Below are 14,034 nucleotides of genomic sequence, written 5' to 3'. Positions count from 1 at the left end.
ATAACAAAAAGAATTAGCATAACTTTTACCAATAAAAAAAATTAAAATATTTAAACATGACAAAGTATAATTCTTAATAGCTAGCTATCTCCATTCTTCCAATTTAGTAGAATCCCCCATAGACATAAATCCCTTCTTTAGAACCAGTTAGCACAAAAGTAGATATGCTAATATGGATGTTAGATTTCCAGCCTTTTAACATGTCTGGACGAGATCCAGCCAATAGTTTCCACAGAAGGATATATCCTCAAACAGTAGAACTTTAGAGAATGAAACTTATCTCTGGCAGCTCTCAGTCTCCAGACATCAGATTGAATAAGAGCTACCTCTGCAGTTTTCAAACAGCAACTAAACTTGAATTTTCTGAGCAAGATTTTCCAGCTGCGCTCGACCCAAGACTGGAAAATCCTACCCGAGGTCAATGGACCTTTCCATGATCCAGTTCCACCCCTTATGGTTGCCACGCCGGGTGGGGCGGGGAAGTTCCGCCCTCTGTGTAAGCCTAGCTCCACTCAGTCATATGAGCTTACCAATCAATTAACCTAAGCAAGACCTTCTCTGCAAAATCCCTGGGGAAAATCACTAAAAGAAAACAGAACAGCCATAGTCCAGATTAAAACAAACATTCCAGCAATTGAGAGCAATTATGCTGCTGCAGTAACAGTACAGGGCTGCTGGGTATAGACAAAACAGCACTGGACTGGTAAAGCAGATCCTGCACCAAAAAACATGACAAATATATTTCTGAAAGGCACAAAATTGTCACAATTAACTGATTGTTCACTTTCTGCAGGTTCAGCAGCAGTTCATGAAAGGAGGTCACTTGCAACAAGCCAACTTGCAAATCCAGTCATGTAACAGCCTGGTCACCCCGCTCTTCAGTAACCCCATGATGTTTTCTCAGACTTCCACAGTGCCCTTCCCTATTCAACTGCCCTCCGAGGTCAGTCGGAGCCACTCAACTACAGAATACGGCCACGAGCGACAGTTAAGGTACAATTATTGCTGCAATTCTGAGAACCAAGGAAGGAGCAGTTATTTTAAGTCACATGAGGTGGCACCGCTATGAAATGCAGCACAGTCAATCAGTGGAGGGCGGGTAGGGGCAACAATAGTCCAATTTCAGACTATGAATGGCCGCTGCAATCTTGTCAGAAGTACAAACTTGGCATCTAATCACCTTCAGCAAATAAAAAATTGATCACTTCTTTTATTCATTCATGGGACATGGTGTCGCTGGCTGCCCAGCATTAATTGCCCAACCCTATTTTAACCTTGGGAAGGGGGTGGTGGGCTGCCTTCATGAAATGCTGCAGTCCACGTGCTGTGGTTTGACCAGCAATGCCGTTAGGGAGGGAATTCCAGGATTTTGAACCAGCGACTGTGAAGGAACGGTGACGTATTTCCAAGTCAGGATGGTGAGTGGCTTTGAGGGGAACTTGCAAGTGGTGGTATTCCAATGTATCTGCTGTCTTAGTCCTTCTAGATGGAAGTGGCTGTGTGTTTGGAAGGTACTGCCTAAGGATCTTTGGTGAATTGCTGCAGTGCATCTTGTAGGTAGTACACACGGCTGCTACTGAGTGTTGGTGGTGGAGGGAGTGGATGTTTGTAGATGTGGTGCCAATCAGGCGGGGCTGCTTCACCTCACAAGTCCCTGTTTTCCTTGGCTGAGAATGAGGCCCATTCTTTGTCGACATGGAAATTATCTCTGTTGGTGGTTTAGGTTATTTCAGCTATTCAATATGTTAATAAGACCTTAAAGTTTTGGGTAGGGCTTTGTTCCTCTCAAGTGCTTAAAATTCATTTATTGGCATTCTGTACTGTTTCAAAGAACAAGCCCTGGTGTCTCAAACCAGATCCGCTTTGAAATAGCTGACACAACCTGAGAGTTGTTATATCACCATGAATGTGTCTCGAATGACAGATGGTCTGCATCCCATTATAAATCACCTCTGATGCGGCCTTCATCACTGGGATACTTTAATCAAGACTTTCATCTGTAATTGCAACTGCTAACTGGCATCATCCTGTTTGCCACTTCCTCAGCAGTATGCAGTTGGGAAAGGATAGTCTAGTGCTGTTATTGCTAGACCGTTATTCCAGAAACTCAGCTAATGTTCTGGGTTCAAATCCCGCAGATGGTGGAATTTGAATTCATTAAAAAAAAAATTGGAATTAAGGATCTACTGATGTCCATGAAACCATTGTCAATTGTCGGAAAAACCCGAGGACTAATGTCCTTTGAGGAAGGAAATTTGTTGTCTTTACGTGGGTCTGGCCTACACATGACTCCAGAACCACAGCAATGTGGTCGACTCTCAATTGCCATTTAAATGCTGGCCAACCAGCGACGCCCGTGTCCCATGAATGAATAAACAAAATCACTAATGTCCTTTTGGGAAGGAAATTTGCCGTCTTACCTGATCTGGCCCACAGATGCACAGTTTTGGCCTTTTGGCCTTGGAGGGAGTGCAGAGAAGGTTTACTAGGCTGATACCGGAGTTGAGGGGGTTGAGCTATGAGGAGAGGCTGAATAAACTAGGCTTGTACTCGTTAGAGTTTAGAAGAATGAGGGGAGATCTCATTGAGACGTATAAGATGATGAATGGGATGGATAGGATAGAGGTGGAGAGACTCTTCCTGCTCAGAAAGGACAGTAGGACTAGGGGGCACAGCCTCAAGATAAAGGGGGGGCGGTTTAGAACGGAGTTGAGGAGGAACTTCTTCACTCAAAGGGTGGTGAATCTCTGGAATTCTCTGCCCATTGAGGTGGTGGAGGCTGCCTCGCTAAATATTTTTAAGACGCGGGTTGATGGGTTTTTGATAAGCGAGGGGATTAAGGGTTATGGGGAGAGGGCGGGAAAGTGGAACTGAGCCACGACAGATCAGCCATGATCTTATTGAATGGCGGGGCAGGCTCGAAGGGCTAGATGGCCTACTCCTGCTCCTATTTCTTATGTTCTTACGTTCTTAAAGTGGCTGACTCTTAAAATGCCCTGTGAAATAGTCTAAGTAAGCCAAAGGACAAATAAGGATGGGCAATAAATGCCCAGCCAGCGATGCCCACATCCCAGTGATGAAATAAACACAGTGGGTGTCTTTTCCACCGTGGCCCAAATTATAACATCTGAAACACACTTGGGGAAATTTTCCTGTCCCGCTCACCATGGAAATTGCAGCGAGCAGCGGGGGAGGGGGAGTGTTGGACCATGCAGAGGTCCATTGCTATCGGGTGGGATTTTCCGGTTTTGGGGTGAGCGAGGCTGGAAAATCCCATATTCTCTCTCAAATCCGCGCCGTTTACATTTCCGACCTGGGTTCTGTTGTGCCACTCAGTTGTCCTCAGTTTTTGTTGTGCCAGTGGCAGAGGTGGGATTGAGGTTTATGCTGAGAAGTTGTCCACCCTCCAATTCCGATCTATCTGCCATTTGCGAAGTGTTGTCCGAGGTTCAGTCACCTCCCCTTTCCAGCAGCACACACCTCAACTTATCCACTTTGCAATGTCGGAGCACCTGACCCCTTATCTCTTTATTCAGATCCATCACAATGTAATTATATCTGTGTGACACCTACCTGGAACGGGTTAGGCATTGGGCAACTGGTTCTCCTCTTTCTGGCTCATTTAACAGAAAACATGCCTTTGGAATGGAATATTTGGCATCACCACACGATGCTCCTTCAGAGTTTACACTGCACAGTCAGAATCCACCCTTCCTCTAGGGAGAGCCAGTGGTTTGAAAGTCTTCCTCACTGAAGATCCCACGCTGAGCAGTAATAAGGCTGTTGCTGCGCACTCTGAGGCATTGTCGCTTTGTCTAAAAAACAGGCTCCGACTATCAGCATACACTTCACCGCGTCCAGCTCCACATCCCACTTCACACCAACTGTACTGGCATCAGCGGCAGATCAAATGGTTCAATTCTCCTGACTGCAGACACAATGGCCAAAACCCAGAACTCCGTTTGCCTCAGGAAGGATTGTACGATCTCGTCCGAGATCCCGTCCATTAGCTCTAGAAAATGCCATGACACAAGTTTAAATGTCTCCGTATTCATCCTCATTGTCAATGTCACATTCTCAAGCTAAAAGAACAACCTTCAATGGAACTACAAGGACAACACTATTTAATCTGCCATTCTGGATAAGTCCCAGGCATGTCTTTTGAGTCGTAGACTAAATCATAGAATCCCTGCAGTGCAAAAAGACCATTCAACCCATCGAGTCTGCGCCAAGTCTCTGACAGAATAGTTTACTCTCTCCCTCGCCGTATCTCTGTAGCCCCTCATATTTACTGTGGCTAATCCCACCTAACCTACACACCTTGGGATCCTAAGGGGCACTTTAGCATGGCTAATCCAACTAACCTGCACATCTTTGGACTGTGGGAGAAAAACCGGAGTACCTGGATGAAACCCACGCAGACACAGGGAGAACATACAGTCAGTCACCCAAAGCCAGAATCGAACCTGGGCTCCTGTCGCTGTGAGGCAGCAGTACAACTGTACCACCCACCCTCCTTGTCCAGGTCTTACGACTGTACACAGGGTGGAATTTTGTAAGGATTTGGCAGAGTGTCAGTTTTGGTGTGGAATTCTGTAGTTCCAATGGCCAGTTTTCTATCTGGATCTTGTCCCTTTACCTGAAAAAGAATGGGTGTGGTTTACACTGATATTCTGATGAGGTGGGGCCTCTTACAGTTGGGAAATGGCTCCTAAAAGGATACCCCAATCACTGGAAAAAAATCTCCCCTCACTCCCTCACCACAGACATATCTGTGGCCACCTCCATCCCCTTTCCCTTCCTCGATCATTGGCTCCCTTCCCCTCAAACATCGCCAGCATGCCCACCCCCCCTCCATTCCCCACCCTCACCAATTACCCCAGCATTGGTCCCTTCCCACCACCTCCCCGCTCCGATCATCAGCCGTATCCCCCCCAACTCCTCCACTTCCCCCCCCCCGAACATCCTGGCATTGGCCCCCTTCCTCCCCTTCACCACCGGTACCCCCATCGCTTGCATGCCCTCGTTCCCCCCCACCACCACCACAAATAAATGAGTCCCCACGTGTGAGGCTCCCCTAGGGTCCACCACTGGCACTACTCCGTGGCACAGGTTGGCACTGCCAGGAGCAGTGTCAAGGCGCAATGCCAGGGGGCATGGCCACGGCACTGTCTGGCCATGTCCCTCTACTCCGGGGGCTACGCTGACTTTACAAAGAACAACACAGCACGGGAAACAGGCCCTTCGGCCCAACGAGCCTGCGCCGCCACCTTACGCCCCCACCCCTCCCCAAAGGGACCCCCCAATGCGTTCACATCCATGTGAATCTGTTGTAAACCTCACTGACCTTTTTCCAAAGGTAGGGGAGTCTAAAACTAGAGGGCATAGGTTTAAGGTGAGAGGGGAGAGATACGAAAGGGTCCAGAGGGGCAATTTTTTTCACTCAGAGGGTGGTGAGTGTCTGGAATGTGCTGCCAGAGGCAGTAGTAGAGGTGGGTACAATGTTATCTTTTAAAAAGCATTTAGACAATTATATGCATTAAGATGTGTATAGAGGGATATGGACCAAACATGGGTAATTGGGACTAGCTTAAAAAACTGGGCAGTCTGAGCAAGTTGGGATGAAGGGCCTGTTTCCATGCTGCAAACCTCTATGACACTGACTCTATTGTAGTTTCTAGTGTTCAGTTCTATACACTCAATCAACTATCACCATGACAGTAACTGAATATTTCAGTTTTGTTCATGCACATTAACAATCTAGTCAATGTTTCTAACCTAACCTGAACTGCTCATATGAATTTTTGGTCTATGTCCAGCTATGAGTATGAATGAACTGAGTAAAGGATGCCCTCACTCATCTCTCGAACACACTGGGAAGAGAAGGCTTACCCTCATTTTTGATGTGCCTCTTTTTCAGGTTATTTTTGAACCAACCCATTCATTCCAATTTGCCAAACAGCAGTGGAGATGAGCAGCCATCCCAGAATAACACAACCAGACAACAGGCAAAGTATGAATTTCAAGTTTGTCCCAGATAGATTGTCACAATAGTTTGTTGTTAACGCAACAGATATAGTAGCCTGGAAATCACTGTGAATGATATTATTGTACAAACGCTTCAGGCACCTCGAGCATTTTAGCAGTTATTTGCCCATTTATGATATGCCGGTAAATGTTGGCATTGCAACCGTGAGGTCAGCATTCAAATCTCATTGGATTAAAGCAAATTACTGTGGATGCTGGAATCTGAAACCAAAAGAGAAAATGCTGGAAAATCTCAGCAGGTCTGGCAGCATCCGTAAGGAGAGAAAAGAGCTGATGTTTTGAGTCCAAATGATCCTTTGTCAAAGCTTTTGTCACCAGGACTCGATTACCTAAACAAAATCTTACAGGAGGTGTTGATCCAATCTGAGATTGGCAAGGCATTGGCACAGTGCACGGTTGTTGGCATTGCTGCCTCACAGCACCAGCAACCTGGGGTCAATTCCGAATTTGGATGACAGTCTGTGTGGAGTTTACACATTCTCCCCATGTCTGTTTGAGTTTCCTCCATGGGTGGGGACGCAAGGCGTTTGATAAGGTCCCCCATGCAAGACTTCTTGAGAAGGTGAGAGGGCATGGTATCCAAGGGGCTTTGGCCTTGTGGATCCAGAACTGGCTTGCCTGCAGAAGGCAGAGAGTGGTCGTGGATGGGTCTTTTTCTGCATGGAGGTTGGTCACCAGTGGAGTGCCCCAGGGATCTGTTCTAGGACCCTTGCTGTTTATCATTTTCATAAATGACCTGGATGAGGAAGTGGAGGGATGGGTTAGTAAGTTCGCCGACAATACGAAGATTGGTGGTGTTGTGGATAGTCTGGAGGGATGTCAGAAGTTGCAGCATGACATAGATAGGATGCAAGACTGGGCGGAGAAGTGGCAGATGAACTTCAATGCGGATAAATGTGTAGTGATCCATTTTGGCAGGACCAACAGGATGAAGGAGTACAATATCAAGGGTAGGACTCTTAGCTGTGTTGAAGAGCAGAAGGATCTTGGGGTCTGGGTCCACTGGACTCTTAAATCGGCCTTGCAGATGGAGGATGTGGTCAAGAACGTGTATGGTGTACTGGCCTTCATTAATCAAGGGATTGAGTTTAGGAGTTGGGAGGTAATGCTGCAACTTTATAAGACCCTTGTCAGACCCCACTTGGAGTACTGTGCGCAGTTCTGGTCACCTCACTACAGGAAGGTTGAGGAAGCTACTGAGAGAGTGCAGAGGAGATTTACAAGGATGTTGCCTGGATTGGGAGGCATGCCTTATGAAGATAGGTTGAGGGAGCTAGGGCTCTTCTCTCTGGAGAGACGAAGGTTGAGAGGCGACCTGATAGAGGTTTATAAAATGTTGAGAGGAATAGATAGGGTGGATTCTCGGAGGCTATTTCCCAGGGCTGAAATGGTCGCTACGAGAGGACACAGGTTTAAGGTGCTGGGAAGCAAGTACAGAGGAGATGTTAGGGGTAAGTTTTTCACTCAGAGGGTGGTGAGTGAGTGGAATCGGCTGCCATCGGTGGTGGTAGAGGTGAACTCGCTGGGGTCTTTTAAAAGACTTCTGGATGAGTATATGGGATCTAATGGCATTGGGAGTTACAGATAGTTCTATGGCTTGGTAGGTATAGATGTGATCAGCGCAACTTGTGGGCCGAAGGGCCTGTTTGTGCTGTAGTGTTCTATGTTCTATGTTCTAAATACATGAATAGGATGGAGATTGAGGGATATGGTCCCTGGAAGGGTAGGGTGTTTTAGTTCGGATGGGCAGCATGGTCGGTGCAGGCTTGGAGGGCTAAAGGCCCTGTTCCTGCACTGTAATTTTTTTTGTTCTTTGATTAATAAAGCAGGAATAAAATTCAATCGTTATTAACAATGATCATAAAATGGCATAGAAATCTGGCTGGTGCGCTTCAGGAGAGGAAATCTGCCATCCTTATCTGATCAGGCCTATTCACAGCAATATGGCTGACCCCCCGTAATGACCGAGTTAGCTCAGATGCATCAAGCTGCTACTGCAGGCACTGTCAGTGTACCTACACCGCACAGTCTGCTGCAGTTAAAGAAGATTATTCACCACTGCTACCTGCTCGAGAGCAATTGGGGGTGGGCACTAAATGCTGGGCCTTACCTGTGAGGCTCAGCTCAAGAACAAAGGAAAAATAAATATAAGGTCTGACCTGTCTTAAAGGAGAAAGCTCCAACATGGGAATGGTGACAGATATTGCAGAAAAGACAAATGTCCCTGTTAGCTCTGCTTATAGACAGCTACTGCGCAATCTGTGTACTAGCTATCCTTCATGGCCAGATAATCATACAACCTTGAATCTTATGACAACACCGCATTCAGAGTTTTAGTTGTTAACACATCAGTCTGTGAGCCATCGGCTTGCTACCGGTTATCACTGACCATCAAGCGCCAGATTGTGTTAGGTAAATATCACCTCATGTGTTTCACTAATTCCCCATGCATCAAAGTTTTCAGTGAATCTGATATTGTGCGTTTTGTGGTCTTGTGTTTTCAGATATATCCAAGATCAGCAGATGCTGACAGCACTAGCGATGCAACCAATCAGCTGTAGTGCGGTCATTGTCCCTTCTCCAAGTTCCGTGACCATCCAACATCAAGGTTTCTCCTCACACCAGCAGGCCTCGATTCAACAACAACACACCCATCAGTCCATGCAGCTCCAGCAACAACATCAGTATCTTCAGGTACAAACTTCCAAGAGTGTACTTTTTTTCTATTCATTCGTGGCACATGGGCATCGCTGGCTGGGCCAGCATTTATTGCCCACCCCGAGTTGCCTGAGGATAGTTGAGAGTCAACCACATTGTTGTGGCCCTGGAGTCACATGTAGGCCAGACCAGGTGAGGAAGGTAAATCTTCTTCCTTAAAGGGCATTAGTGAACCAGATGGGTTTTTCTGACAATCGACAATAGTTTCATGGTCATCAGAAGATTCTTAATTCCACATTTGGTTTTATTGAATTCAAATTTCACCATCTGCTGTGGCGGGATTCGAACCCGGGCCCCCAGAATATTACCTGAGTTTCTGGATCACAAATTGTACCTCAAAGATACAGGCAACAACCTCTGATCTTATTAACATTGGAAGATTTATTTTCGTTCTCGATGTCCCAAGAAGTATCATTACATGAGAAATGCTTGGCCTTCAAACCGGCGCCAAATTCTCCGTTCTCGCTGGTAGCGGGAGTGGGGTGCGCGAGACCAGAGAATTCCGGCCTACATGTGACTATGACAAAGGTAAACGGTCCCTCTCTGTCCTTCCTGACCTGTCTGCAGCCTGTGACATGTTTGACTGTGAAATTTTGCTTCAATGTCTCTCCCCATCGCGCCGCTGAACTCAACTGCTTCCTTTCTCGTCACTCCAGCCACAGCCTGAGAATCACCCGTGATGATCATATTCCCCCTCCCCTCCCTGTCCTCCTCACTCTTGCGCCATTACCTCTAATGGATCTACCATTGTCCCCTTCTATTTACTTTCTTCAATTGGATATTGGGAAGACCTAAGCCATTGTTTTCAGTCCCTCCTCCAAACTCTGTTCCCTGTCTACCAACTCAACCCCTCTCCCTGACAGCAACCTGAGACTAAGCCAAACTGTTCACAGCCCTTGTGACATATTTGATCCTGAGCTGAGCTTCCAACCTCATTTGGAACCATCACAAAGGCTATTTCCAACTCCGTAACATTGTCTCAACCCTCATTCGTGGCTTTGTTACCTCTCGATGTGACAATTCCATTGCTCTCCTGGCTAGTCTCACACATTGTAAACTCAAGATCATCCAAACCACTGCTCTTTGTGTCTTAGTTCGTACACAATCCCATTCCAACGTCACCCCGGTGGCCACCAGCTCACACCGATCTGCAGTCAAAGAACATCTTGGTTTTAAAATGTTCATCCTTGGCTTTGGTTTGAAAGTTTGAAGTTTATTATTATCACAAGTAGGCTTAGATTAACAGTGCAATTAATTTACTGTGAAAATCCCCGAATTGTCATATTCCGACACCTGCTCGGGTACATAGAACAAGAATTTAGCACGGCCAATGCATCTAACCAGCAGGTCTTTCAGACTGTGGGAGGAAACCAGAGCACCTGGAGGAAACCCATGCAGACATGGGGAGAATGTGCAGACTCCGCACAGACAGTGACTCAAGCCGGGAATCAAACCTGGGTCCCTGGCGCTGTGAGGCATCAGTGCTAACCACACCTCACTCTCCTTTAGGGTTTCCACCCCTTTCGCTATTACTCCCATCTCTCTTCAAGAGATCTGCTCACAGGCTCTGCAATTGGCATCCAGAAATTAGAATGTTCCGAACTATCTTGTCCCTTTTTCCCTCCCTACCTCTTCCAGCCCCTACACCCCCGCGAGGAATCTACACTCTTCTAATTCTGATCCCTTGAACATCCGCAGTTTTAATTGGGCCTCTATTAGTGACCATGCTTTCAGTTGGTGAGGCCCCAAGCTCTTGAATTCCCTCTCCACACCACTCTGCCTCTCTACTTTGCTTTCCTCCTTAAATGTTTAGACAAAACTTTTCCTCAAGTATCATAGAATCCCTCCAGAGTGGAAGGAGGCCATTTGGCCACCTCTCTATCTTGTCTGACCCACTTTTTTTTAATCTTACCCAGGCCCTATCCCTGAAACCCTACGTATCCACCGAACCTACACATCTTGGGACACTAAGGGGCAATTTAGCATGGCCAATCACCTAACTTGCACATCTTTGGACTGTGGGAGGAAACCCATGCAGATATGGGGGAGAAAGTACAAACTCCACACAGTCACCCAAGGCCAGAATCGAACCCGGGTCCCTGGTGTTTTGAGGCAGCAGTGCTAACCATTGTGCCACCATGCCAGAGTGGGAGAGTTGGGTGGGGAAAAGGGGTTTAGGGGAAACAAGCCAATGTGGGACATGCTAATATCCAGATGCCAGTTTGCAGATCTCTTGGAGGAAGATGGGAGAAGTAACAAAAGAGGTGGAAACCCTAAAGGAGAGTGAGCTGAAAGAATTCCTCTTACAAATGGACACTTCTTGTGTAGAACTGAAATGAATCAGTTGGTAACAAAATGCTTCTATTTGTTTAGCAAGTGCCACCAAGCGGGATGATGCAACATGACCAGTCGCAGCCTCTGTTCCTGGCATCACCTCCACATGTTAACATGGGGTACCTCTCTCAACGTCAATCCCGTGGGACACAAAGTGGTGCCAGCGGTCTCTCGGACTTGTCCAACATTCAGCTGCCGCGGTAACCAAGGACCTGCCAGAAGCAGGAAACGCACAGCCACAAATTGGACATACCTGAATGGTAAATTTGTGGGTGGAGGGCGAACATTCGACCGGCGGCTCAGCCATACCCAGGAGGGGATGGGTAGGGGACTACGCCCCTTCTGTGGAAGCACGCATGGCATGAAGAAAGGCTGGAAGCCAGCAAAGACAGACAGAGGTGGCCACACCTTTCATGAAGGAAGCTTCTGCCTTCACTGATAGCAGAGCGTCAACTGTACCACTGGATTAGTTTTACAATAACTTTTCTCCTGACAGACGGACCTCTTGAGGAATTGTCTTCTTGCCAAGCAAAGTAATTGTTTTGCAAACACAGTGTGTTCTGTGTTACAATCACCTCGCTGGTCACAATTTATAAATGCAGTATTTGGTATCATTCATTAGTCAACGGGGAGGTGGTGGGTGGGGGAGATGCTTCTTTAAAAAAAACTCACATGAAAGCATAATGGTGACTAAACTGTCACAACATAAAGCAATCACAGAGACGGCATTACTGGTAAAAATGACGGCAAAGTGACCTTGTTAAAAACGGTGTTAACTGTGCAGTCAGTTCTGTCAGGTGTTGCATTACATAGCCTGCGCTTTTTGTCTTTCTGTTTATTCATTCACGGGACATGGGCATCGCTAGCTAGGCTGGCATTTACTGCCCATCCCTACGCTAATGGTCGCCACTGACAGGAAGTCAGGTGTGACGCTGTGAGATTGTTTCAGATTGTGCTTGGGTCATTTACAGGTAGCTAAAGTTGGGAGTCAAACACACTGTAAAAGTTACTCTGTCTATATCCTTTCCTTAAACAGGACATTTATTTTCAAAATAGCTTCACTCTATATTTTATAAAAGACAATTATTCAAATCTGACCGCCACTAAGTGAATATTTTAATCTCCTCTTGGTTCAGAACCAAAGGCTTCACTGTGGAACCCACTGAAAACTTAACACAATGGTCCAGATTTTGCAGTTTTCCAGTGGTTTAGCAGTAATTATAAATGTACTGTTCCCTTAAAACTCAGTTTCACCACATTTGAAAAGGTGCAAGGGTTTTTACATTGAGAGTAACAGCATTAAGGGAGGAAATACTCATTATCCAGGGGATTTTCTGTTGATTTTAGCCTAGGGTGCCTCAAAAGTACAGCTTGGGAGGAGTGTAGGATCACAAACAACTTTTGGATTTCTGCATTACTCTGCACATGGACAGACTCCAGGAGTTGAGACTCGATGAGGGGAGATCTTATAGAGACGTATAAGATAATGAAGGGGATGGATAGGGTAGAGGTAGAGAGATTCTTCCCACTTAGAAAGGATAGCAGAACTAGAGGGCACAGCCTCAAGATTGGGGTGGGGGGTGGGGGGTGGGGGGTGGGGGGGGGTGGCGGGGAGTGCAGTTTAGATCAGAGTTGAGGAGGAACTTCTTCACTCAAAGGGTGGTGAATCTCTGGAATTCTCTGCCCGTTGAAGTGGTGGAGGCTGCCTCGCTAAATATTTTTAAGTCACGGGTAGATAGGTTTTTGACAGACAGGGGAATTAAGGGTTATGGGGAGAGAGCGGGAAAGTGGAACTGATCCACTTCAGATCAGCCATGATCTTATTGAATGGCGGGGCAGGCTTGAAGGGCTAGAGGCCTACTCCTGCTCCTATTTCTTATGTTCTTATGTAAAAGCAAAATACTGCGAAAGCCGGGAAACTGAGCTGTTTTAGAAAAAATTATTGGAAATGCTCAACATGTCACACAGCATCTGAGAAGGGAGACAGAATGAATGGTTGGGATTTTATGGCAAGCAACAGGGATCTCGCTTATTGTTTGGAGAACCAGCCGACACCTCACTGTGGGAGGAGGCCTCAAAGACAATGCAGTACCCACCAGGCACTGAGTGTGAGGGCTTTCCCCATGAGTGACAACCCATGAGGTAGAAGTCCTGCCCCTTTAGAGCTGCCAGCCAATCAGAGGTAATACTCAAAGGACTTCAGCTGTGATCATCGCTGGATCCCTGGACACAGATGAATGGACCAGGATATGGAAGGGTGGTCACAGTGAGAGCTCCCGTTAAATCCCTGAGCAACCTCTAAATTCGTAGAAACATAGGACGCAGAAACTAGAAGCAGGAGTAGTGGGCTCAGGGGTAATTTGTGTTGAGTGGCTGATTAACGAGCCGAACTAACATCTCGCTGGGAGCAGGCGAGTTGCTTGCATTGGCACCCCCTCCTGCCTCAGACTTAATCACTGAAAGTTTTCCTGCCACTGACTGACTAACAGCCTCCCATGTGATTTTGGTGGGATGGCCATTATGATTCCGACAGTGACCACCTGGATTAAGCCCTGCCCAGTTTTTCAGGATGATAAACCTCTGGGGGGGGGTGGGGGGGGGTGGCGGGGGGAGGTGGTGTTGTGGGAGGGGGGAGTTTTCCTGTCCTGCCTGCCGCGGGACGGGGTGGGGTTGGCATACCATTCAAAGGTCTATTGTCCTCAGGTAGGATGTTCAGGATTTGGAGTGAGAGTATCTGGAAAATCCCGCCCCCCCCCGATATCCAATGAAGGGTCCTCGTCAACCTGAAAATTTGGGCCGGATTTTTGTCTTGGAGGCAGGTAGCCAGAGTTGTGAAGTTTCCGAGCTTGGAACCTTGCCCCAAATAGTGCAATTTCTGGGTGGGATCGAGTCAGACCTGCCATCCCTGGATGCAGATTAGGAGTGGCCACAGGG

At 47.0% G+C, this 14,034-nt stretch overlaps 1 protein-coding gene across 1 annotated transcript in view; it reads left to right on the top strand.

The window, feature by feature from the left end:
• The window catches only part of LOC145342700 (neuronal PAS domain-containing protein 2-like), a 214,544-nt gene extending 202,842 nt beyond the window's left edge, over window positions 1–11,702 (top strand). The window contains exons 18-21 of the mRNA XM_080188262.1: window positions 794–993; window positions 5,921–6,013; window positions 8,553–8,742; window positions 11,140–11,702. Of these exons, the coding sequence (XP_080044388.1) occupies window positions 794–993; window positions 5,921–6,013; window positions 8,553–8,742; window positions 11,140–11,304 (648 nt within the window). The 3' untranslated portion in view covers window positions 11,305–11,702. The remainder of the gene's footprint in view (window positions 1–793; window positions 994–5,920; window positions 6,014–8,552; window positions 8,743–11,139) is intronic.
• The last annotated feature ends 2,332 nt before the right edge of the window (window positions 11,703–14,034 follow it).

Source organism: Carcharhinus amblyrhynchos, chromosome 4, assembly GCF_965287045.1.
Source record: "Carcharhinus amblyrhynchos chromosome 4, sCarAmb.v2.hapA, whole genome shotgun sequence".
Classification (NCBI taxonomy): Eukaryota; Metazoa; Chordata; class Chondrichthyes; order Carcharhiniformes; family Carcharhinidae; genus Carcharhinus; species Carcharhinus amblyrhynchos.
The sequence above is the reverse complement of the archived record's forward strand: the minus strand, read 5'-3'. Positions and strand labels throughout refer to the sequence as shown.